This window comes from Culex quinquefasciatus, chromosome 1 (genome assembly GCF_015732765.1).
Source record: "Culex quinquefasciatus strain JHB chromosome 1, VPISU_Cqui_1.0_pri_paternal, whole genome shotgun sequence".
Lineage (NCBI taxonomy): Eukaryota > Metazoa > Arthropoda > Insecta > Diptera > Culicidae > Culex > Culex quinquefasciatus.
In genome coordinates, this window is record NC_051861.1 from 29,355,898 (window position 1) to 29,382,442 (window position 26,545).

The following is a 26,545-nucleotide window of genomic DNA, read 5'->3' on the forward strand; positions in this document are numbered from 1 at the left end:
TAGTGAAAATCTCGGATGAGTTTTTAAAAAGCCGTAAGAGCCACCATGACCTCCGACACTAATATTTGTTTTTCTCCCAATTGTAACAAGATTTAATTTTTTTTTCAGTTTGGGGCACTTGAGAGACGAGTTCATGAACAATCTTAAGCATTTTTGAAATTTGTTTTTTCGTAAGTAGGTCGGATACCGATGCAAAATAGGCTTTGTTTACCATTGGCAATTACGGCTTTTTGACTTAACCTGCCAAACATACGAGAATTTCCCCTATTAGCCATTTGAATAAATATTTGCGTAAAATTATAAAAAGATAAATTAAATTAACTATCTCCCAGAACACCAGATAGCAGTTATTGATCAGCCCGCCTGTGTGCTTCTAGCAGATGCGGCGAATGAAGCTAATGTAGGTAATCTCGAAAACACAAAACTTTAAAATTCGATATCTCTGGAACAAAACATATTCATTTCTGTTGATAAGTGATTCTTATGTAAAATTGGCCGGGAAACACGATGGTGAGGTCAAATAAAAAAAATAAGTTGGGGTGTTTTGAGATACGGCCGTTTAAAGTTTTCAATTGCGCAATACAGGTAGAAAAAATAAATTAATCTAAATTTTGATCACGGAAATGGATTCTACGTCCAATTTCCTTCAAAATTGAGTCTAAGACCGACCCTCTAAGATTTGTGGTTCCTGAGATATCGCCGTTTGAAACTAGGAGGTTTGGTCAAAAATCGCCAAAAAGTCGATTTTTTGGGGAGGTACAAAAATGGAGGGGGTGGTCCGATTTGGATGAAATTCGGGATTCTTACATGTTTTGATAGTATCAACAGCTCTGCCAATTTTGATCAGGATCGGAGAGGGTAATTTTCAAATTTGCACTTTTTCGTGCACAGTTGAGATGGAATGACCCATATTTCGTGATGGGCGGTACGACCCCTTTCATTTTTGCGGAAAATGCGAAAAAGAGGTGTTTTTCAATAATTAGCAGCCTGAAACGGTGGTGAGATAGAAATTTGGTGTCAAAGGGACTTTTATGTAAAATTAGACGGCCGATTTGATGGCGTACTCAAAATTCCGAAAAAAAGGAATTTTTCATCAAAAACAAAAAAAAAACACTAGAAAAGTTTCAAAACCCTTTATTACTCGTTTTTTAGAACATGTAATTTTATGGGAAATTTTATGAGTTTTTCGAATCTATTTTTTTCATTTAGAACAAAATTTTCCATTTTAAAATTTCGTGTTTTTTTCTAACTTTGCTGGGTTATGTTGGCAATTTAAAAAAAAAATATGCTTCTACGGCCTTTCGTTCCATTTAAACGCGTGTAATGAGCAATGTCGTACCGCCCCTTTCAAATGTTGCACCAGAAATGCAGAGAACTTGCAAGCAAAATGAGCGCTTTTTAACACCAGCGGAAGGTCAAAAATGTACCTAGAATGCATAAAATACGATAAAATAGCTTCCCTAACACGGATCTGAACTTTAACTAATTTAAAAATTTCGAAACCTCGACTTTCACTACCTTATTTAGTTATCCGTAGTTGCAATTTAAGGTTTGGACCATGCTAATGCAGCTTTATGTACCGCTGTAAAAACGTTAAAATAAACAAACAGCTGTCATGTTGCGGACTGACGGATCTCTACCATCTCTACATGTTTTGCGTCACTCGTCATCGTCAGTGTCTGTTTACGAATGTTGCACTGGTAAATCGAAATACTAGGTACTTGTTTTTTAACTTAGTTTATAATGTTATTTGTGAAATCGTTTACCAAACTTACCAAAATTGTTGCTCGTGCGTTGTAATCGAACAGGTAATTTAGCTGCATATTCTTACAAGCTACTAATTTTTAGTTATATATTTTTTTTGCAAATAACCCATAGAGTTTAAGCTTCCACTGATAAAATTACGTTAATAAGACAATTGTTTTTGAAAATTACGATGGTTCTAATATTGAACTTTTCCAGACATCTTTGACCCAAAGGCCATCAAAGGATTTCCCTAATGTGAGAGCTCAATGCCAGATTTCTCCTTCGGCGTATTGAGAAACCTTAATCAAACGAACGAATGTTGCAGCATTCCCTGCGAAAGTGGCCATAACTACCTACTCTAGTTGAATTAAGAAACTAACCAGTCATCACAAACGATGGGCGCCCCCGTAATCTACCACGAGCGGCAGGTCAAGGAGCTGTGCGCCCTCCACGCGTTGAACAATCTGTTCCAGGACGCCTCCAGCTTCAACAAGACCCAGCTGGACGAAATCTGTCGCGAGCTGTCCCCGAACGACTTCATAAACCCGCACCGGTCCATCCTGGGCCTGGGAAACTACGACATCAACGTGATAATCACCGCACTGCACGTGAAACAGTGCGAAGCCATATGGTTCGACAAGCGGCGGGACCCGTCCTGCATCGACACTTCCAAAATCGTAGGTCTAATCCTGAACGTACCCTCGAAATACTCGATCGGATTCATGAAGTTCCCGCTGCAACGGCGCCACTGGATCAGCGTGAAGAAGATCAACGGCGAGTACTGGAACCTGGACTCGAAGCTGGACGCACCGCAGAAAATCGGCGACGAGTCGCAAATCATGGAATACCTGCGGAACCAGCTGGCCGGTAACGACAAGGAACTGTTTGTGGTGTGCACGCAGGGCGTCGAGAGCAGTGAAGCGTGGCTGCTGCCGGAGCACCGGCGGAACTCGACGGCGGCGGAGAACTAGTAGAGAGGTGGTAACGGTGACAGGGGTGCATGTGTACAGATTCAATGTGGTTTAAAGAGCGCAAGTAAAACGAATAAAACTCAATCAAGTTCAAATTAAATTGATGACCGTGCTTTTTTTTTTCTTGAGAAATGCGAGAATGTCCACAAACAACTTAGAAAAGAGCTATCAAGATTCGCTCCAGTGAACTGTACCCAACCCTTTACCTCTGTCTGTGGTATGCTTTAAAATAGCATTTAATTTTTTCTTCAAAAAGAATTCTAATTTCCAATGGTTAATAGTTACCTGTTGTTAAAATGTAACCATCCAACAATCATAGAACATCCAAGTTGTGCCAGGCTACCGTAGCCGTGAGATTACGGGTTTCGCCTTTTAAGCGGAACGTGATGGGTTCGATCTCTGAAAAAAGCGTTACTCTACCTTTAGGTGGTTGGTATAGTGCATCGTCGCTTGTGTTCTATCTTTTTACAACAGACTTGTCACAAAATCACACACTAGCGATAACATTTAGCCAAAAACAGCATCATTCGCCCCAAAAATCGTTAGTAATTTAAGCTTCATTGGTCATTTGTTTTGATAGGATTGTCTTTTAGGACCATCGGATTCTTAAAATATAGAAAACTACGGATTTTCTAGGATTCGCTAAAATGGAACTGAGTACAATGACCAAGACAATGACCCTTGCTATGACCACAAAGAGTTTAAAATGGATTTTTAAATCAATTTGGAAAAATTAACCTCGCGGCCCTTTTTGACAAAAAAGTCCCTGATAGACTGGGGTCCCGCGGTCGTGCGATTCGAAGCGTTATCTACTCAAAATCGATCTTGTTCTGCCATTTTCGTGCGTTTGTCCTGCGCTTGATCGGCTTATAGAAAACTAGGTAGGCGGTGATAAAATTTATGACAGATCATTGGTTTTCACTATGTGGAGTCTTCAACAGTTTTTCTTTTCACCAAATCCATTAAATTTTATTTGAAATGATACTAGTGTTTATTCCACGACGGAATCCGAATGGATCAAAACAGGCTTTCAAGAACACACCGAAGAAAAAAATACATCAACCATCGTTATTTATATAGAAAAATAAAGTTATTAGCAATAAAGTTTACTTTCGTATGTACTAAATTATTAAATTAACCCCTAAATCCGAAACGTGAGCGTCCGACAGTGGCAGGACATTCTAAATAACAAAGTCGCCGGAAAACGGCCCGTCAACGTCGATTTTCTCAAACGTCGATTTCGACGATCGTCGGACAAAGTGTTGCATATACGCACGAAAAGGGCCCGAATTCCGTCGGACAAACCATCGGAATTCGGGCCGTTTTGTCGAGCCGACAGGGCGGATTTCGGGCCGTTGTCGGCCCCGTCCGTCTGTCAGTGAGTTCCTACTTGACAGCTCGTTCCAAGGAGACCATAGTTAATCCATCGAAAAAATGTTGTCTTGTCAATATTTTTTTGTTTGCATTAAAATGAAAAAAAGTGATCAGAAATGGTTTTTAATCAAGGGAATGATGGAAAGAGAGGAATCACAAATCCGTATAAATAATATCAAGATTTTGCAGGTGTAAACCGAAAACCCGATCAAAATTAAAGTGGACGAATAAGGCTTTTAACTGCTTATTAAATTGTCGGTGTACAGGACGCCGCACTGTTTAATCATTTCCTGACGTACATTCAATTTTGCAGTCCAAACCCAGTCATTGAATTGGAAAAATAAAATTCTTTTTCAAATTTTCTTTTCTTGATTTGTGTGCACCTACGTCGAAGACCAAGATTGTTTACTTTTTGCTCTTTGGTCTGACAGATTTATCATGGATTTTGGTCAGGTCTAGGCGAGGGATAGGACACAGCACCTTCCTGTTTTTAATCGTGTTTTTTTACCGTTGTACATAAAAATTTACATAGGGCTTTAGTACCCAATTAGCAAATCCAAATACAGTTATTGGGAGAACTGGGCAAATGGGTCGCTACATTAACATACCGTCCAAAAGTGGTATACATTGTGATCAGACTACAAGTTGAATTGAGTCTTAAAGTTAAGACTAAAGTGCTCTTCACTTCGATCTTCAATGTTTTAGGCTTATTTGAAAGTTTTTTTTTTTAAATTATTTAACTAACGACAGGTCGCAGGATGGACCCAAACATCATTTTAATCGAAATATCTGAGATCCGGCCTCTTAAAAGTGTATAAATAACACTTAAGTGCTAATAACTATTGATAGGTTCGCCAGATCTTCGATGTTTAAGGCTCATTGTAAAGGTCTTTTAAATACATTTCTAAAAATTTATAACATTACGGCATTGCTTACAAAAACAACCCTTTTGTTCAAATCATTTTTATAGTATAACTTATGAAGTACTTTTATTAACTTTATAATAGAAACTAGGGTTTTATGGGACCCCTAAACGGTCCAAATCGGTTGTGCCAGTCCAGAGATAATCGAGTGCATTTTTTTGTGCACGAACTCACATCCAGACACACGTACAGACATTTGTTAAGAATTTGATTCACAGTCGAAAGGTATACGTGAAGTTGGGTCTAGGAGGTCGTATTAAGAAGTTTATTTTTCGAGTGATTTTAAAGCCTTTCCTCAGTAAGGTGAGGGAGGCAAAAAGAGTAAATCAGCTCACCGGGAAAACTGACTGGAAGGGGCCGGGTTTCGACAAGCGGCCTACTGGAATTGCAATCCAGCAATCGTGAGTTCGATTCGCGTACCGGGATGATTAGGGTTTAAAAAAAATTAAATCAAAAAATCAAAACAATTTAAAAAAAAAGTTTGAATATATCCGAACGGGTTAATGACAAAATTGTGGGAGAAAATATAATTCGTGCAAACAAATGAGAACCACCCTACCGTTCAGGCTTGTTTTTGTTTTGTTGGGTACAAAACATGTTTTTATGTTGTTTACTAAAATTTATGTTGCACACAAAGCCACCCAGCTCAGCTGATTACACAAATTTAACAACCCAATGAAAGAATCATCCGAAACGGAAAATATAAATGGATTTCTCAACGGTAAGTTTCTTTAAAATCCCAAAATAGCATTATTTTATGTTCAACTTTTTTATTCAGCAAAGCAAGCACTGACTGCCCACCCCAACCGATGGCGCAAGCTCCGCTTCAACGTCGCCTCCTTGGATCGTCTCCTGTGTACCGGCGGCATAAGCGCGCGTGGCGTCGTGGAAATCTCCGGCGATGCCGGTTCCGGCAAAACCCAGCTAGCGCTCCACCTGGCGCTGACCTGCCAACAGCAGTGCCCGGAACGGCGCGGAGTGGTCTACATCAGCACCGAGCACCCGTTTCCGTCGAAGCGGCTTGTCCAGATGGAACAGGCACTTCGAAATAGTAGTGGTGTTGGCCACGAGGTTGGGAAATATTCCGACAACATCTTCGTGGAACATTTGAACAGTCCGGTGGGACTTGATTTGATATATTTCGAGGATTTATTAATAAATAACGTAAATTCCACAGTCCGCGCTGGAACAATGCATCACGGATCGGCTTCCGGTGCTGCTGGAAAACAACCCGATCCGTCTGCTGGTGATCGATTCCATCGCGGCCGTCTATCGCGGCCGTCTACGCCGACGAGGAGGACTACGTCGAGCGGGCGGAATCGTTCCGTCGGTTGGTCCACTCGCTGCACGCCCTCCAGGAGCGGTTCGATTTTGTCACCGTTTGTACGAACCAGGTCCGGGCCGTGGTGGATGATTACGACGGCGAGGAGAAGGTCATTCCGGCGCTAGGGCTTGCCTGGGGCAGTTTGGTGCACACCCGGATTCAGCTGAGGCGGATTATGGGGACGAACCGGAGAGTCTGCCAACTGGTGTTTTGTCCGACGGCGGAACCGGCCGAGTGTTACTTTGTCATCGCGCAGGCAGGGATTTTGGATGCGAATTAGTACTACGAGAGAGAACGACATTTTTGTTTCACAGTTTTTTAATTGTACATTTAAAATATAGAATTTACACGTAATCCACCGTATTTGTTTTTTTTCTGCTTCGCTATTCTACAATGATTGATTTTTTTCCCTAATAAATATGCTATTTTTGTTTATACTTTAAATTAGCCTATTCTAGTGATCCTGTCCAACATGTTATATTGTATTAATATTACTCTTGATTTCTTTCATGTAATGTATTATTCTTCAATAAACTTCTCTTCCTTTTGTATTTGCTGCGTTTTGCATTTCTCCAGTAGTAGAAATCACTTAAAAAATATATCACAAATATAAGCAGAAAAGTATTGAATGCTGCAACGTCTTGCGGTTCTATTGTAAAACAATTTACTAAAAATATTTGCTCACTTTTATCCTTTTTTTCTTTTCATGATTTTTAAGTCTTTGTTTCGTATTTTGTGCTAATTTTGAACAAGCATTATATAGCGATTGTAGATTTGGCTGGCTTCCTCCGTAAAAATGATTCTTCGATAAATTTATAGGAAATGGACACTAGTTTAAAAAATCAAAAAAACTGAAATAAAGCATATGATTTTTGTTTACGTACCATTTTGAAAAGAACAGCTGCCAAAATTGTATGGCGTGTTGTATACACAAAATGGCTTCTTTGGTCATAGGAAAGGCCCCTCACAAAGTTTTAGACAAATTAAACAAAAAAAAAAAAAAAACGTTTTCGCAACTTGGGGAGAATTCGATGCCAACATTTCAAAAAGCATCATGTACAAACCATGCGTTTTGAGAAAAACGCATTTGAATGTTGAGCATCCATTTTCAATTACCATTTTTATATAAAAGCAAAATAAGATGTTCTAATGATAACAAACGATGAAAAACGTTGCTTTTGTTGATACTTGATCATTCATATTCAATAAGACATTATTTCCGTAATTTTATTTGAGAAAAACAAACATAACTTCTTTTGAAATCACCAACGTCGATATCACCCTGCTGTCACTGAGGGGGGCGCTTTGTTATGATTCGTTTTTCTTCGCCGAATGTACATGGCGCTTTTTTTTCGTCACGAGGTTTATGTAGCCTTTTGTTTGACAGGTTGACAGGGCTATATAAACAGGGACTGCTGATGGCAGTGATTTTGTTTATGTTACTTTATTTAAAATCATGATTAAACAAACTTTACTGAAGTAACTTTTGCTCATTTTTGGTGGAGAGGTAGCTTATTAGAAGTACTTTTAGAATATACAATAACCCAGAAAGTGTCAAAATGTACATGATGCCTTTTGAAATGTTACCGTCGAATTGATTGCTAAACATATATCGACGGTAACATTTCAAAAGGCATCATGTACATTTTGACACTTTCTGGGTTATTGTATATTCTGAAAGTACTTCTAATAAGCTACCTCTCCACCAAAAATGAGCAAAAGTTACTTCAGTAAAGTCTGTTTAAATATGATTTTAAATAAAGTAACATAAACAAAATCTCTGCCATCAGCAGTCCTGTTTATATAGCCTGTCAACCTGCCAAACAAAAGGCTACATAAATCGTGACGAACATGCGCCATGTACATTCGGCGAAGAAAACGAATCATAACAAAGCGCCTCAGTGACAGCAGGGTGATATCGACGGGATTTCAAAAGAAGTTATGTTCTCAAATAAAATTACGGTTATGTTTTATTGAATATGGATGATCAAGTATCAACAAAGCTACGTTTTCATCGTTCGTTATCGACAATTCTTTTTTAAAATGAAGGTAAAAATGGTGCTCAACATTCAAGCGTCGTTTTCATCAAACATCGTTCAGCCACATACAATGTTAAAATGTGTGTGCGTGTGCGCTCGTGACGTCACGCTGTAAAACCTAATACATTTGATACATTTGACTGCTAAACTGCCGCTCGAAGCTAGTCCGTCTTATATGTAATTTCGTGAATTTTGAGGTAATGATGCAGTTTGGTTCAAAATCATGTAAACTATCAGAAAAACCAATAAAATGTAGTACTTTGTTCTAGAAAGCCGAAGAAAATCCACTTTTACGTGAAAGTCTAACACGTAGCCTTATGGGCGGGACAACTTAGACACGCGTTTTTCTCGGCTTGCTGTTTTTACATATGGGACGGACACGATTGGAGCGGCAGTAAAGTTTTCACAAAAAAACCGTATTTGTTTGTGTTGGTGATCCAAAGATCTCCTTCCCCATAAAAAAGTCGGTTTAATATATTGACAACATATCAGGCCGACATTTGCTAAAACATAGCCCGACATTAAGTAAGAATGTTAAAAAATAATTAGGCTGTTTTTCAGAAATGAGAGTTGCTGTGTGCACTGTTGTTATAGGTTGTTTTTTTTTGGCTAAACTTTATTTTCTTTTTTGGAGGTGGAAAACCCCCCTTGAGCTGTGTCTGGTTATCGTTGAAGACACTTTCTCAAAAAGTCACAAAACCACCTCAAAATAAAATAAAAATGTTTTGACGAACTCAATTGATTACTACAACTAAAAATAAGCATTTTCGTGCATTGACATGTTCTACAACTTTATTCAGCGTTGTCACGGCCTACATTCGGTGAAATTTGTTTTCCAAAATACTCATCACAGCAGGCTATGGAATTTCTAGCTTTTGGAGGGGGATGGGTTGAAAAATCAAGCCATGGTTCTAACATCTTGATGAAAAAAAGTGTTTTTATTTTTTTTACACCAGTCCCGATGTTTTGGAATAAATACACTGAAAAAATCTGACATAGCAAATTCATGTGCTTTTTCCCGTGAGCTGCTCCAAAAATCAACACGATAATTTGCCATGCTTTTCCCTTGACATAGATGTGTTTTTCATGTGACGTTTATGTGATAATCATTTGAAATCAGCTGATCGCAAGCGAGATGTTTTTTCATTCTTTTATCGCTTGGAGTTCACTTTGGATTTAACAGAATTTCACTTGGATTTGCCTCATTTGACTTTTCCCATGATTTCAAAGTGAAAAACATTTTTTTTTTAAGAAAACTTATAATCGTATTATATTTTTTAATAAATCTAAAATTAAACGCAATATTCAGCTCCCAAGAACATCACTGGAAAACCATTGCATTTATACTATAAAATAATTTGAAATTCATATGCACACCATTCAAAAGTCATGTGAGCTTTCACGTTAAACTCACGTGTTTTGCATTTGGATTTGCCGGTTTGCGCGATTGATATTTTCAAGTGATTTCCACGTGACATTCACAGACAGGGGTGGATTCATGTGCAAAACATGTGATATTGGTATGTGCTTTTCTTTCAGTGTATATGACGTGTATGATTAATATGATTGTTTCAATGGACCAACTATGGTCCCATTTGAACTCGCTGTCAAGTAGGACCTTTTCTGTCAAGAAGGGCCGCGAAGTTAATTTTTAAAATTTGATTTAAAAATCCATTTTCAATCATTTGCGGTTGTTGAAAGGGTCATTGTACTCAGAAAAAATATCTTTTTCGTTGTGAACAGTAATATCAAAATTTTAAGCTTAATTTTAGGCGCCCAATTGGGTTCTAAAATGAAGCTTAGATTGCTGATATTATTGTTTACAGCGATAAAGCTTATTTTTCTGAGTACAATGACCCTTTGTACGACCACAAAGAGTTTAAAATGGATTATTAAATCAATTTGGAAAAATTAATCGCGCGGTCCTTCTTGACAAAAAAGTTCCTACTTGACAGCTTGTTCCAAGGGGACCATGTTGATCCATAGAAAAAATGTTGTCTTGTAAAAAAAATCGCATTGAAATGAAAAAAAAAATGATCAGAAATGGTTTTTAATCGTGTTTTTTACCGTTGTACATAAAAATTGACACAGGGCTTTAGTACTCAATTATCGGTTTGATGATCTTTTGAGAGTTCAAGAGAAATTTTGACCAATCGTCTCACTTTCGTAGGTGATGTTCGTTCACTAGTGAGATTGAGAGTAGAGATAATCCCACTTCGAAGGCTCATGTCCAGGGGGGATGGAAAGAAATGAAGGAAGTGTTTTTTTTTTTTAGTTATCCTTTAGTGAAAAAAAAAACAAACTGGTTTGATTTGATTCGTAATCGTTTAGAATTTGGTTTCCTTTAAAAGAAGATTCAAATCATGAATGAGTAGTCTACGAGTAAATTAAAAAAAAGGAAAAAACATGATTTAAAAAATGCTCATTTTTTCACGGAGGAATCCAGCTTCCGAGTCAAGATTCATATAAGACGTTAAAAGTTTCTCCCAACACTCAGCTGAGACCTAAAATCATTTGGCATTTTTCGCTACTTCTTTTTCTTCTTCTCTTGACCGAGCGAGAGCGAGAAGGAGGCAATCGATCGTGATAGAAAAAAAACCTTAAAAAATTACAAACTTTCTACGCGCACATCTTTACAAGCTGTGTGAATGATTCTTTTTTTCCTTGTTTCAATTTTGTTTCCCAATGTTCAGTAGCGTCGTCTTCCAGGGATTAGTGACTTCAGGATGATAGTAGTATAGGAAAAAATATAACAGATTATCAAAGTTTTTTTTTTCGTTCGTAACAACAATCACAAGTCTTGTGTGTATGTGTGTGTGGATTTTAGAGATCTTTTTTGGATCCAATTTTTTGATTTCTAAACGTTGGTTTGACCGACTTTTATTTTCTTGCTCTTTGCTAGACTGCGAAAAGGTTAACTGTTAGTTTATAGTTTTGAGTTTATATCGTTAAGTTTGATTGAGTTTAGTGGTGAGAATGAAATTGTATATAGCATCAATGTTCCGCTAGGTGGCTGCTAAACAGAGTGGAATGTCCAATATTAATGATTGTGTTTGTTCGTTTATTGTGGGATTAGTTTGAAGTTGATAATATGTTAAGTTTTTTTTTTGCTTCATTCCTTTGAACGATATAGTGGGGATTATAGATGGGATCGAATCTTTGCTAAATGTTCATATTTGGTAGTTCTATGGTTGTCTTGTATTGTGTTATTTTAAAAACTTGCGTTCACTAAAATGTTTTCCAAACTTTAAAATCTCACTATTATGTTCGAGTAATGGTGGGCTACTGCGGATGTTTTAAATCTTCTTCTAAAACATGTTTCCATAGCTTTTTTTTTTGTTGGTTGTATCTTCTATCCTCTAGAGTTTAGTAACACGTGTGTCAGATTAAATCTGGTAACTTCGAATTTCACATTTTGCCAAGCTTGTTTGTTTTCTTTTGTTTGCCCTAGTACACTCACCACTATTGTTTATACTGTTGTATGCTTGTTTTGCTCTATACACTCACCTACTATAGTTTACGGTTTTTTTTGTTTTGTAATTCTGCTGCTGCTGTTTCATATATTGTACTGCTCTATAGAACAATCGGTATTGAACTAAACTGTTGATTTTCACTGTAAAGTCGTTCTATTGATTCTGCAAACTCTGTCTCTTTGGCTATTTCTGTTGGTTTACTCACTTTTCATCTTCTCCAAGTTCAACCCATCTCACTGTAGTATTTGTGCTGTTGTGTCGCATCAGTTTTCGATTATCGTCCAAATGTCCGCGCTCCCACTTTTACTTCTTTTTAATTTATCACAGGTGTGTCTTTTCTGCCAGAAAATATTCGAAGTCCTCGCACGGATGTCTGCACATTTTGGGACGATCGTGTGGATGCGTTGATGGCGGGATTCGGATTCGGTAGTATACAAACATTTACAACGAAACAGTTAATTTTCATTTTTATATGACATTCTCTTACTTTTTACTGTAACTACTCGAGATTACTGAATATGCTGGATATGGTTTGGTCACACCAAACGCTACAACTATTCTATTTGGCTTATACGATGTTTACTATAACTAATGGAAATTATTCTAAATAGGTAGATCATGCATGTTAAGGTGAAGGTGGAAATGGACCTTTCGTTTGCTCCCAAGAGTATAAAAGCAGTCGGTATTTACAGAGTTGATGGTAGCCACCCGAATAAAATTATATGATGATATGCATTGTCAAAACCATGCAGTTACAATAGATATTATAATATTTATGGTAAGTTTATGGTTGATTTTTTTGAACTTCATTGGAATGACGATAAAGCTATCGTAGATTTCATGGTTACAGCAAATTTCATGGTTTTGTTATTGGAAATGTTATAAATTGAAACAATAAAACTACTGTACATTTCATGAATACAGCAAATATTATGGTTTTGTTATTGAAAATCTCATAATGCATTTTTTCCATTTTTTTGTTACAGTAAGTTTTATAGTAATGTTATAGTTGCGTAGTGTGGACTTTTTTTTAACGATTTTTTCAAAATAATTTGAATCATGTAATAAAAGTATTGAAAATATTAAAATATTAAAATATTAAAATATTAAAAAATTAAAATATTAAAATATTAAAATATTAAAATATTAAAATATTAAAAAATTAAAATATTAAAATATTAAAATATTAAAATATTAAAATATTAAAAATTAAAATATTAAAATATTAAAATATTAAAATATTAAAATATTAAAATATTAAAATATTAAAATATTAAAATATTAAAATATTAAAATATTAAAATATTAAAATATTAAAATATTAAAATATTAAAATATTAAAATATTAAAATATTAAAATATTAAAATATTAAAATATTAAAATATTAAAATATTAAAATATTAAAATATTAAAATATTAAAATATTAAAATATTAAAATATTAAAATATTAAAATATTAAAATATTAAAATATTAAAATATTAAAATATTAAAATATTAAAATATTAAAATATTAAAATATTAAAATATTAAAATATTAAAATATTAAAATATTAAAATATTTAAATATTTAAATATTAAAATATTTAAATATTAAAATATTAAAATATTAAAATATTAAAATATTAAAATATTAAAATATTAAAATATTAAAATATTAAAATATTAAAATATTAAAATATTAAAATATTAAAATATTAAAATATTAAAATATTAAAATATTAAAATATTAAAATATTAAAATATTAAAATATTAAAATATTAAAATATTAAAATATTAAAATATTAAAATATTAAAATATTAAAATATTAAAATATTAAAATATTAAAATATTAAAATATTAAAATATTAAAATATTAAAATATTAAAATATTAAAATATTAAAATATTAAAATATTAAAATATTAAAATATTAAAATATTAAAATATTAAAATATTAAAATATTAAAATATTAAAATATTAAAATATTGAAATATTAAAATATTAAAATATTAAAATATTAAAATATTAAAATTTTAAAATATTAAATATTTAAACATTTAAACATTTAAACATTTAAACATTTAAACATTTAAACATTTAAACATTTAAACATTTAAACATTTAAACATTTAAACATTTAAACATTTAAACATTTAAACATTTAAACATTTAAACATTTAAACATTTAAACATTTAAACATTTAAACATTTAAACATTTAAACATTGAAACATTTAAACATTTAAACATTTAAACATTTAAACATTTAAACATTTAAATATTTAAACATTTAAACATTTAAACATTTAAACATTGAAACATTTAAACATTTAAACATTTAAACATTTAAACATTTAAACATTTAAACATTTAAACATTTAAAAATTTAAACATTTAAACATTTAAACATTTAAACATTTAAACATTTAAACATTTAAACATTTAAACATTTAAACATTTAAACATTTAAACATTTAAACATTTAAACATTTAAACATTTAAACATTTAAACATTTAAACATTTAAACATTTAAACATTTAAACATTTAAACATTTAAACATTTAAACATTTAAACATTTAAACATTTAAACATTTAAACATTTAAACATTTAAACATTTAAACATTTAAACATTTAAACATTTAAACATTTAAACATTTAAACATTTAAACATTTAAACATTTAAACATTTAAACATTTAAACATTTAAACATTTAAACATTTAAACATTTAAACATTTAAACATTTAAACATTTAAACATTTAAACATTTAAACATTTAAACATTTAAACATTTAAACATTTAAACATTTAAACATTTAAACATTTAAACATTTAAACATTTAAACATTTAAACATTTAAACATTTAAACATTTAAACATTTAAACATTTAAACATTTAAACATTTAAACATTTAAACATTTAAACATTTAAACATTTAAACATTTAAACATTTAAACATTTAAACATTTAAACATTTAAACATTTAAACATTTAAACATTTAAACATTTAAACATTTAAACATTTAAACATTTAAACATTTAAACATTTAAACATTTAAACATTTAAACATTTAAACATTTAAACATTTAAACATTTAAACATTTAAACATTTAAACATTTAAACATTTAAACATTTAAACATTTAAACATTTAAACATTTAAACATTTAAACATTTAAACATTTAAACATTTAAACATTTAAACATTTAAACATTTAAACATTTAAACATTTAAACATTTAAACATTTCAACATTTCAACATTTTTATTCAATAATAGAAACGGCAAAAAATATTAAGGATCACAACGAACGAACACACCATGACACCTGAACTGGGCAACGTTCCCAAACGAACGCACCATGGCGAGCTGTCATTTGTTTTCAATCGCGCGCGTGTTCGATCCTGTTTGTGTGGCGCAGTTGAAATCGAAAATACTCAAGTCGAATCGCGTGCTCGTGAAGGAAGTTGTTCCGGCGTTCGTTCAACATGGTTCTGATGGACAAATCCACCGGGTGACCGAACCGGATCGGCGGGATGGCGGAATTTTCGCATATTTGGGTGAGTATTAGGAGTTTTGTTGAACTTGCTAGGGCGGAATCCCACCCGCAACAGCAGCAGGCATTTTGCAAGTAGTATGCCATGTTCTAAAAAAAAAATGTGTTTTCTCTTTACATGGATTCTTCCACCGCGTTCGGTTACGGGACAAAACCCACCAGAAGCGCTTGATTGTGAGAGGAGGTCCGGCGCCTGCTGCGGACACCGGCCGAGTTTGTTCCGGATGGTGAGCTCGCCTCGTCTGGAGGCGAACATTGTTAGGTGAGTTGTGAGTTGAGGCTAGTAAGTAGTTCAGAAAACTTTCAAACAAAGGTCAAGGAATTAGGGCCACGAAATGATTTTTCATAAACGGTACGCAGCTGAAAAGTAACTGAAATGACAGTAATTTTGGACGTTTTTTCGCGTGGTGCTTGTTTACAATTTTTTTGTTGAATAAATCAAACAATTTGGATGTACAAATTTGAATGCAATTGAAAATCACAATCGTTTGAGTAATTTTGTAATAATTAATGTTCCATTAATTTGTTTTAATTTTCTAGAAATTAGCAAATTTAGAAATTAGGAAATTAGGAAATTAGAAAATTAGGAAATTAGGAAATTAGAAATTAGGAAATTAGGAAATTAAGAAATTAGAAAATTAGGAAATTAGGAAATTTGGAAATTTGGAAATTAGGAAATTAGGAAATTAGGAAATCAGGAAATTAGGAAATTAGGAAATTAGGAAATTGAGAAATTAGCAAATTAAGAAATTAGGAAATAAGGAAATTAGGCAATTAGGATATTAGGATATTAGGAAATTAGGAAATTCGGAAATGAGGACATAAGGAAATTGAAAACAGGAAATAAGAAAATTAGGAATTAGAAAATTAGGAAATTAAGAAATTTGGAAATTTGGAAATTAGGAAATTAGAAACTTAGGAAATTAGAAAATCAGGAAATAAGGAAATTGAGAAATTAGCAAATTAGGAAATTAGGAAATAAGGAAATAAGGAAATAAGGAAATTAGGCAATTAGGATATTAGGAAATTAGGAAATTAGGAAATTAGGAAATCAGGAAATTAGGAAATTAGGAAATTAGGAAATTGAGAAATTAGCAAATTAGGAAATTAGGAAATAAGGAAAAAAGGAAATAAAGAAACAAGGAAATAAGGAAATAAGGAAATAAGGAAATTAGGCAATTAGGATATTAGGAAATTAGGAAATTAGGAAATTAGGAAATTAGGAAATTAGGAAATTAGGACATTAGGAAATTGAAAACAGGAAATAAGAAAATTAGGGAATAAGGAAATTAGGAAATAAGGAAATTTGGAAATTAGGAAATTAGGAAATCAGGAAATTAGGAAATTAGGAAATTGAGAAATTAGCAAATTAGGAAATTAGGAAATAAGGAAATAAGGAAATAAGGAAATAAGGAAATAAGGAAATTAGGCAATTAGGATATTAGGAAATTAGGAAATTAGGAAATGAGGACATTAGGAAATTGAAAACAGGAAATAAGAAAATTAGGAATTAGAAAATTATGAAATTTGGAAATTTGGAAATTAGGAAATTAGGAAATTAGAAAATTAGGAAATTAAGAAATTAAAAAAAATTAACAATTAAGAAATTACAAAAATAGAGAATTAGGAAATTAAGAAATTCGGATATTCGAAATTAGGAAATTAAGAAATTAGAAAATTTAACAATTAAGAAATTACAAAATTAGAAAATTTGGAAATTCGGAAATTAGGAAATCAGGAATTAGGAAATTAGGAAATTAGGAAATTAGGAAATTAGGAAATTAGGAAATTAGGAAATTAGGAAATAAGGAAATTAGGAAATTAGGAAATTAGGAAATTAGGATATTAGGAAATTAGGAAATTAGGAAATTAGGAAATTAGGAAATTAGGAAATTCGAAATTAGGAAATAAGGAAATCAGGAAATCAGGAAATTAGGAAATTAGGAAATAAGGAAATTAGGAAATTAAATTAGGAAATAAGGAAATTAGGCAATAAGGATATTAGGAAATTAGGAAATTAGGACATTAGGAAATTGAAACAGGAAATAAAAATTAGGAATAAGGAAATTATAAAATTAGAAATTTGAAATTTGAAATTTTGAAATTTTGAAATTTTGAAATTTGAAATTTTGAAATTGAAATTTTGAAATTTTGAAATTGGAAATTTTGAAATTTGGAAATTAGAAATTAAGAAATTGAGAAATTATAAAATTTAACAATTAAGAAATTACAAAATTAGAAAATTAGGAAATTAAGAAATTTGGATATTCGAAATTCGGAAATTCGGAAATTAGGAAATTAGAAATTAGGAAATTAGGAAATTAGGAAATTAGGAAATTAGGAAATTAGGAAATTAGGAAATTAGGAAATTAGGAAATTAGGAAATTAGGAAATTAGGAAATTGAGAAATAAGCAAATTAGGAAATAAGGAAATAAGGAAATAAGGAAATAAGGAAATAAGGAAATAAGGAAATAAGGAAATAAGGAAATAAGGAAATAAGGAAATAAGGAAATAAGGAAATAGGGAAATAAGGAAATAAGAAATAAGGAAATTAGGCAATTAGGATATTAGGAAATTAGGAAATTCGGAAATGAGGACATTAGGAAATTGAAAACAGGAAATAAGAAAATTAGGAATTAGAAAATTAGGAAATTAGGAAATTTGGAAATTTGGAAATTAGGAAATTAGAAAATTTGGAAATTAGAAAATTTGGAAATAAGAAAATTTGGAAATTAGGAAATTACGAAATTAGATATTAGGAAATAAGGAAATAAGGAAATTAGGCAATTAGGATATTAGAAATTAGGAAATTGAAATGAGGACATTAGGAAATTGAAAACAGGAAATAAGAAAATTAGGAATTAGAAAATTAGGAAATTGGAAATTTGGAAATTAGAAAATTAAGAAATTAGGAAATTAAGAAATTAAAAAATTAACAATTAAGAAATTACAAAAAAGAGAATTAGGAAATTAATCGGATAGTCGGAAATTAGGAAATTAAGAAATTAGAAAATTTAACAATTAAGAAATTACAAAATTAGAAAATTCGGAAATTAGGAAATCAGGAAATAAGGAAATTAGAAATTAGGCAATTAGGATATTAGGAAATTAGGAAATAAGGAAATTAGGAAATAGGAAATTGAAATTAGGAAATTAGGAAATTAGGAAACTAGGAAATTAGGAAATTAGGATATTAGATATTAGGAAATTAGGAAATTAGGAAATTAGGAAATTAGGATATTAGGAAATTAGGAAATTAGGAAATTAGGAAATTGAAATTAGAAATTAGGAAATTAGGAAATTAGGAAATAAGGAAAGTAGGCAATAAGGATATTAGGAAATTAGGAAATTAGGACATTAGGAAATTGAAAACAGGAAATAAGAAAATTAGGGAATAAGGAAATTAGAAATTAAGAAATTTGGAAATTTTGAAATTTTGAAATTTTGAAATTTTGAAATTTTAAATTTTGAAATTAATTTTGAAATTTTGAAATTTGAAATTTTGAAATTTTTAATTTTGAAATTTAAATGAAATTTTGAAATTTGAAATTTGGAAATTTGGAAATTTGGAAATTTGGAAATTGGAAATTAGGAAATTAGGAAATTAAGAAATTGAGAAATTATAAAATTTAACAATTAAGAAATTATAAAATTAGAAAATTTGGAAATTAAGAAATTTGGATATTCGGAAATTGAAATTCGAAATTCGAAATTAGAAATTAGGAAATTAGGAAATTAAGAAATTGAAAAATTTAACAATTAAAAAATTACAAAATTAGAAAATTACGAAATTAGGAAATTACGAAATTAGGAAATTACGAAATAAGGAAATAAGGAAATTAGGAAATCAGGAAATAAGGAAATTAGCAAATCAGGAAATTAGGAAATTAGGAAATTAGGAAATTAGGAAATTAGGATATTAGGAAATTAGGAAATAAGGAAATTAGGAATTTGGAAATTTAAATTATGAAATTATGAAATAAGGAAATTAGGAAATTCGGAAATTGGAAATTCGGAAATTTGAAAATTAGAAATTAGGAATTAGGAAATTAGAAAACAGGAAATTAGGAAATTAAGAAATTAGGAATTAAGAAAATAAGAAAAAAAGGAAATTTGAAATTAGAAGAAATTGAAATCTGGAAATTAGGAATTAGGAATAGGAAATTAGAAAACAGGAAATAAGAAAATTAGGAATTAGGAAATTAGGAAACTAGGAAATAAGCAATAAGGAAATTTGGAAATTCGGAAATTAGGGAATTAGGAAATAAGAAAACAGGAAATTAGAAAATTAGGAATTAGGAAATTAGGAAATTTGTAAATTTGGAAATTAGGAAATTTGGAGATTAGGAAATAAGGAAATTATGAAATTTATAAATTTAATTAAAAAATTACAAAATTTGAAAATTAGGAAATAAAGAAATTGGATCTTCGGAAATTAGGAAATTAAGAAATTTAAAAATGAACAATTAAAAATTACAAATTAGAAAGCTAGAAATTAGGAAATAAGGAAATTAAGAAATTTAGAAATAAGAAATAATACAAAATTAGAAAATTAGGAAACAAGGAAATTAGGAAATCAGGAAATAAGGAAATCAGGAATTCAGGCAATAAGGATATTAGGAAATTAGAAAATTTGAAAATGTGAAATTAGAAATTTAAAATTAGGAAATTAAGAAATAAGAAGATATTAAGAGTTTTAGAATTAAGAATTTAGAATTTTAGAATTTTAGAATTTTAGAATTTTAGAATTTTAGAATTTTAGAATTTTAGAATTTAGAATTTAGAATTTTAGAATTTTAGAATTTTAGAATTTTAGAATTTTAGAATTTTAGAATTTTAGAATTTTAGAATTTTAGAATTTTAGAATTTTAGAATTTTAGAATTTTAGAATTTAGAATTTTAGAATTTAGAATTTTAGAATTTTAGAATTTTAGAATTTTAGAATTTTAGAATTTTAGAATTTAGAATTTTAGAATTTTAGAATTTTAGAATTTAGAATTTTAGAATTTTAGAATTTTAGAACTTTAGAATTTTAACCTTAACCTAGAACTTTAGAATTTTAGAATTTTAACCTTTAACTTTAGAATTTTGAACCCAGAACCTTTAGAACTTTAGAATTTTAGAACCCAGAACCCAGAATTTTAGAACCCAGAACCTTAGAACTCCAGAACCTTTTGAACCTTTAACCTTTTGAATTTAGAACCTTAGAATTTTGAATTTTAGAATTTTAACCTTAGAACTCCAGAACCTTGAACCTTTTAAATTTTGAATTTTGAACCCAGAATTTTGAACCTTTTGAACTTAGAACTTAAACTTTAGAACCTAACCTTGAACCCAGAATTTTAGAACCTTAGAATTTTAAATTTTAGAATTTTAATTTTAGAATTTTGAATTTTAGAATTTAGAATTCCAGAATTTTAGAATTTTAGAATTTTAGAATTTTAGAACTTAGAATTTTAGAATTTTAGAATTTTGAACCCTAGAATTTTAGAACCTTAGAATTTTAGAATTTTAACCTTGAATTTTAGAATCTTTAACCTTTAGAACTCCAGAACCTTTAATTTTAGAACCTTTTAACCTTTAGAATCTTGAACTTAGAACCCAGAATTTTAGAACCTTTTAACCTTGTAATTTTAGAATTTTAGAACCTTTGAACTTAGAACTCCAGAACTTTAAATTTTAGAACCTTAGAACTGCAGAATTGTGAATTTTAGAATTTTAGAACTTTAGAATTTTAGAATTTAGAACCTTTAACCCAGAACCTTTAGAACTCCAGAATCTTTGAATTTTAGAATTTTAGAATTTTAGAACTTTTAGAACTTTAGAACCTTTTGAATTTTAGAATTTTGAATTTTAACCTTGAATTTTAGAATTTTAGAACTTTAGAACTTTAGAATTTTCGAATTTTCGAATTTCGAATCCTTTCGAATTTTCGAATTTTCGAATTTTCGAATTTTCGAACTCGAATCCTCAAATTTGAATTTTCGAACCTTCGAACCTCGAACTTTAACCTTCTGAACTTAGAATTTTAGAACCTTAGAATTTTAGAATTTTAGAATTTTAGAATTTTAATTTTAGAATTTTAGAATTTAGAACCTTGAACTTAGAATTTTAGAATTTTGAATTTTAGAATTTTAGAATTTTAGAATTTTAGAATTTTAGAATTTAGAAATTTAGAATTTTAGAATTTTAGAATTTTAGAAATTTTAGAATTTTAGAATTTTAGAATTTTAGTAACAGCTAATTTAATAGCATTTGTACTTAAACAAACACATGAAAATATTCCCTATGTTTAATTTAGTGTGTTTCTCTTTTACAGGGGCCTATTCCACTGAAGATTGTGCTTCATAAATACGCGAGAGTTCATCCCAAGTACGAAGCAGTAGTTCCGGCACCGGCATTTCGAACAACGTCAGAAAGTTCGGATTGAAGCAGAATATTAAAAGAAAACGACGCGGAAAAATGGACTATTTTTTTTAAATCAACGAAAAAAAATATAAAAATACAATAAAACTTACCGTATTGACCATTAATTTCAATATATAAATATATGTTTTACAGTACAATTTAGTGGAGAGAAAAAAATAAATACAATGAAAATACAATGAACCATACTGTAGTTATTATTTATTTCATTGTCCGATTACGGTTTTACAGTACCATTTAGTATGGAAAAACTATGAAGAACTGTAAATTGACTGTGTAATCCACTGTAACCGTTACTGTTTTAATTATAAATGTATGATGTTTTCTATGGTCAGGGTAATTTTTGGACGGAAAAGGCATCAATGAAAATACGGTAGAAAGTATAGTATTTGGGTTTTTGTATGGGGAAAAGTCGAATTTTTATGGTGACTGTGCCTAACAATACCCCTTTTTATAGTAAATTCCCAGAATAGGATATATTCTATGGTGAAAAACATAAAGGCTACTGTAGAATCATGGTAAAAATAACCATAGAATTTATCGTGTGATAACCATAAAATCTACTGTAGGTTTATAGTAAAACTTTATGGGTTCAGCTTTAGACTAATGTTCTACATTTAAAAATACCACACATTGTTTACTTCACTTCTTGTTACTTAAACATGTAATCACAAAACATGTAATTTTTTCATCAAATCGACAAAATTGATCAAAATGCCAAAAATGACCATATCGACCAAAACGGTCAGAATGACCAAATGTTCAAAATAGCCTGAGCGACCAAATCGACCAAAATTACCAAATCGATTAAAATTATCAAAACGTCAAAAATTACCAAAACAACCAGAATGACCAAACCGACAAAAATGACCAGATCGACCAAAATTACCAAATCGTCCAAAAGACTAAAACAATCCAAGTGACCAAAATTACCAAATCGATTAAAATTATCAAAACGTCCAAAATTACCAAAACAACCAGAATGACCAAACCGACAAAAATGACCAAAAGACCAAAAATTACCAAAATGACCAAATCGACCAAACGTTTAAAATGACCAAATCGACCAAAATGGTCAAAACGATTAAAATGGATTTAGGCCTAAATGACAAAATATACCGAATCGACCAAAATTACCAAAATGACCGAAATGACTGAACGGTTAAGGGTGCACTACAAGCGAACATTTTTTGCTCAGACTTTTTTACGGAAATTGTCATAACTCTGAAAAGAAAACAGTTAGAGTATTAGGTCCTGTAGAAATGTTATGCAAAGTTAACAAGACCTAAACTGATCTGATTATTTCTTCAAAGTTTCTTCAAAAAGCAAAAAAAAACTTGCGAAAATAGCTATTAAATGATCAAATCGTCTCAAATCGATGCAGTCGTGCTATCATGTCGTATGTTGCTTTTTGACGTTCCGAGAAAAAAACACGTTTTAATGTTTGACCTTGAAAAAACAAAAACGAGAGCACGCAATGTAAAGAATAACAAACACGTTTTGTTTAGTTGACCATTCTGTGCATTGTTCCGAAGTTTGATTGAATTTGGTTGTCGAGGTCCCGAGATTTAATTGAAAATGTTTACGCTAGTCGAGCCTGTATCTGTGTCAAACACGTTCTGACCTGGAATCCCTTTGGCCAATTGTCGCACTTACAAAATTGACAAAATTGATCAAAATGCCTAAAATGACCATATCGACCAAAACGGTCAGAATGACCAAATGTTCAAAATAGCCTGAGCGACCATATCGACCAAAGTACCAAATCGGTCAAAAAATATCAAAACTTCCAGAATTTCCAAAACAACCAGAATGACCAAACCGACAAAAACGATCAAAGTGGCCAAATCAAACCAAAATTACCAAATCAACCAAAATAACCAAATGACCAAAAGTTTAAAATGACCAAATCGTTTTAATGTTTGACCTTGAATAAACAAAAACAAGAGGAATCCCTTCAGCCAATTGTCACACTTACATCAATTTTCAGGCTGTGTCAAGATAGCACGACAAGATTGAAACATCTTTCATATGAAAAGTGACAAAAATGCACGGAGTTTTTTTTTTGTTTTTATTGAATATCTCAGGATTGAAATCGAATTTAGGGATCTGTGAAGGTCAAAAGGTTAGGCATTGTGCACAAAATAGCTTTCTTAACTCAATTTGACCCAAAATGCACGTACGACAAGTTAGCACGACACCAACGAAATGATCAAAATGACCAAATCGGACAAAATGACCTTTTTTTGTTTTTTTTTTTTTTAAACTTCATGATCCCGGTACGAGAATCGAACTCACGACCTCTGGATTGGAAACCCAGCACGCCGCGAGTCGAAACCCATCCCCTACCGGTCAGTATTCCCAGTGAGCATATTTACTCTTTAAGGGATCTGACTTTGCCGAGCCAGACAGGAATCAAACCCATCACCTTCCGCTTACAAGCGAAACCCGTAACCTTACGGCCACGGAAGCTCGGCAACTTAACGACTTAACGACCAATAAGGCCAAAATTACCAATTTTTATAAACTACAAAAATGACCATAAAAAATCAGACAATTAAACATAAGTTCCATTTTTTACCATTTCACCAATAGTTTTTGAGATATCGTCATTTGAAAACCAAAAGCTAATCAGATGACACTTATATAAGTGTTCCATAGCTTTCGATAATATTTGTTTTCTGAGAATCGTTTTCTCCATTAAGTATTTCTGAAACTAAAAAAACGAAAATCTGAACCATACAGTGACTTTTACATGAAAACTTTGCAATTTTAAATAAAAAGTGTAGCGAAGGCAAAGATTGCATATTTGATTCATTTCATCTACAAACCCATGCTGGAATAGTGGAATACCATTAGACGAAGGCGATTTTCTACCTCCAAGCACCCTTCTGCAGAATCCTGTGCCTACTATATGCTGGCCAAATAAATATGTACATGCGTTTTGTTTGATATGACACATCAAAAGGATCCTAAACAATCACTTGTGCTTCAGTCAATCCATCACACAGGAAGCCAAGTGTTCGTCCTTCGTTCGTAACCTAGATTCCAGGAGTCGTCTGACAAGTAACTCATGTGATTTTTTCTTTCTTTCTTTTTCCAAATGCTAGATTTACTGTAACGGAAAATTTATGGTAACGTCATGTCCCACGACTGAAATAATCAATATGTCAATTGATGCTGCTGTAGCTGGTGGTGCTGGTGGTGATGGGTCTAATGTCTTCAGTCGATTATCGACATCCGGTGCAGCGACACTGGGGACAAGTGGGACGGCTGGCGAGCAGCAGCACAAGCGGTACTACTTCGACGACAGTGAAGACGAAACCACGGCGTCGAAACAGCAATTTTACAGCCTGCATCATCCCCAAAGCCAGCCAGGACCACTGTTGATGGGTGAAAACATCACGGCAGCATCCAGCATGTACTCCTCGCTGGACGCCAGCATGTACAGTCCGATAGAGACGGAAAATGACACCGACTTTTATTACGTGGGTGGTGGTCTCGGATTTTCCGGTGGTCACAACGGCACGCTTCTACTCAACGGTGAAGACTATCACAGTTGCATGGGAATGGAAGGAAATGTTTCCTACTTGAACGTGTCGTGTGAGACTATTCTCAACTACAGCATCCCACTGTACGGCTACTGCACACCGATCTTCATCCTAATTACACTGACTGCCAACTCTTTAATCGTGATTGTCCTGAGCAAACGCAGCATGGCCTCTCCTACCAACTTTGTTCTGATGGGTAAGCAAAAATTGTTACAATTAACTTTCTCATTTTCTCCCCTTTTCCAGTTAATTTCGCATTCAGCTCTAATTATAAAAGTAATAAATCAGTCTTAATCAAATAATCAAAACGGCTCCTCGTTGCCAGTTTCGCTCTGAAGGATGTCTCATTTCCTAATGTCTACCCAGCCGGTTTTACTCTTGGGTTTGCCCAGGCGGAAGCAAAAGTCCGTCCGACAGGCATTCAAAAGAAACCAACAGAAAAAAAAGCCAGCATCCCGCGACACGAAGATTTGCGTTTCGCACGCTGCAGAAAAAAAAAACAATTTATCTTATTGCTTTTCCGAAGGTTTCTTGCGCGCCACTTTGGGTGCTGTGACATGTCAGGAAGCAAAGACAACAATCACAATATAAATCAAAAAAGCTCGAATCCCGCATTTGAGGCACGACTGTAACTTTGCTCACCGGGATTATGTTTGTCAAACTTTATTAGCCTTCACTCAATTTTAAAGCATGAAATAATAAGCTTTTTTTCATCATTATTGCTCCGTTGTTTGCTTCTCGGTTTCCATGCTTACAAATGGATAATACTATGGAGCAGCATGGTGCCTCACCATTAAGCACATGGAGCACAATTCTGGGAGGGTTTCACGCCAACATGGTAATAATATTCCAACTGAGTAAGCAACAACCTTTAATTGCATCCCTGGAGTGAACCAGTGTGTGTGAGTAAAAGTACATGAATGGCTCACAATTAGTAAAGCATTTATGTTCGGGCTGATATGGGCAAATAAAGTCACAATAGGAATAAAAAAAACCCTCCACCAAGAGCAGACGCATTCATCACAATTCCGTCCAGAAAAATCTGCTTTTGTCATTGCAGTGACTGCTGACGGAGATTATCTCGGTGAAATGAATTCGTCGGGTCAGATAAATTGCGATAAAATATTAATTCCTTCGTCGGGGAATAGAGTGTTTGCTTTTTCCTGATATTTCTA

The 26,545-nt window shown here is 32.0% G+C and overlaps 3 protein-coding genes and 1 long non-coding RNA gene across 4 annotated transcripts in view; 3 read left to right on the forward strand and 1 right to left on the reverse strand.

The window, feature by feature from the left end:
* The first annotated feature begins 1,646 nt into the window (after nt 1-1,646).
* LOC6040681 (josephin-like protein) lies at nt 1,647-2,817 on the forward strand. Its single transcript, XM_038249486.1, has 2 exons — nt 1,647-1,808; nt 1,963-2,817. Exon 2 carries the CDS (start codon nt 2,142-2,144, stop codon nt 2,715-2,717), a length of 576 nt encoding a protein of 191 aa, XP_038105414.1. The 5' UTR covers nt 1,647-1,808; nt 1,963-2,141; the 3' UTR covers nt 2,718-2,817.
* Nucleotides 2,818-5,596: 2,779 nt separating this feature from the next.
* LOC6040680 (DNA repair protein XRCC3) lies at nt 5,597-6,692 on the forward strand. Its single transcript, XM_038249459.1, is given in 4 exon segments — nt 5,597-5,735; nt 5,793-6,133; nt 6,192-6,269; nt 6,271-6,692. Coding segments are annotated over 4 exon segments (813 nt in total). The 5' UTR covers nt 5,597-5,689; the 3' UTR covers nt 6,619-6,692.
* Nucleotides 6,693-10,576: 3,884 nt separating this feature from the next.
* LOC6040675 (regulator of G-protein signaling 7) overlaps nt 10,577-26,545 on the reverse strand; it is a 32,293-nt gene continuing 16,324 nt past the window's right edge. The window contains exon 6 of the mRNA XM_038266656.1: nt 10,577-12,223. Coding sequence (XP_038122584.1) covers nt 12,172-12,223 — 52 coding nt within the window. The 3' untranslated portion in view covers nt 10,577-12,171. The remainder of the gene's footprint in view (nt 12,224-26,545) is intronic.
* On the forward strand, nt 15,598-21,856 carry LOC119771168. Its single transcript, XR_005279061.1, has 2 exons — nt 15,598-15,654; nt 21,713-21,856. It is a non-coding gene; the product is annotated as an uncharacterized LOC119771168 (long non-coding RNA).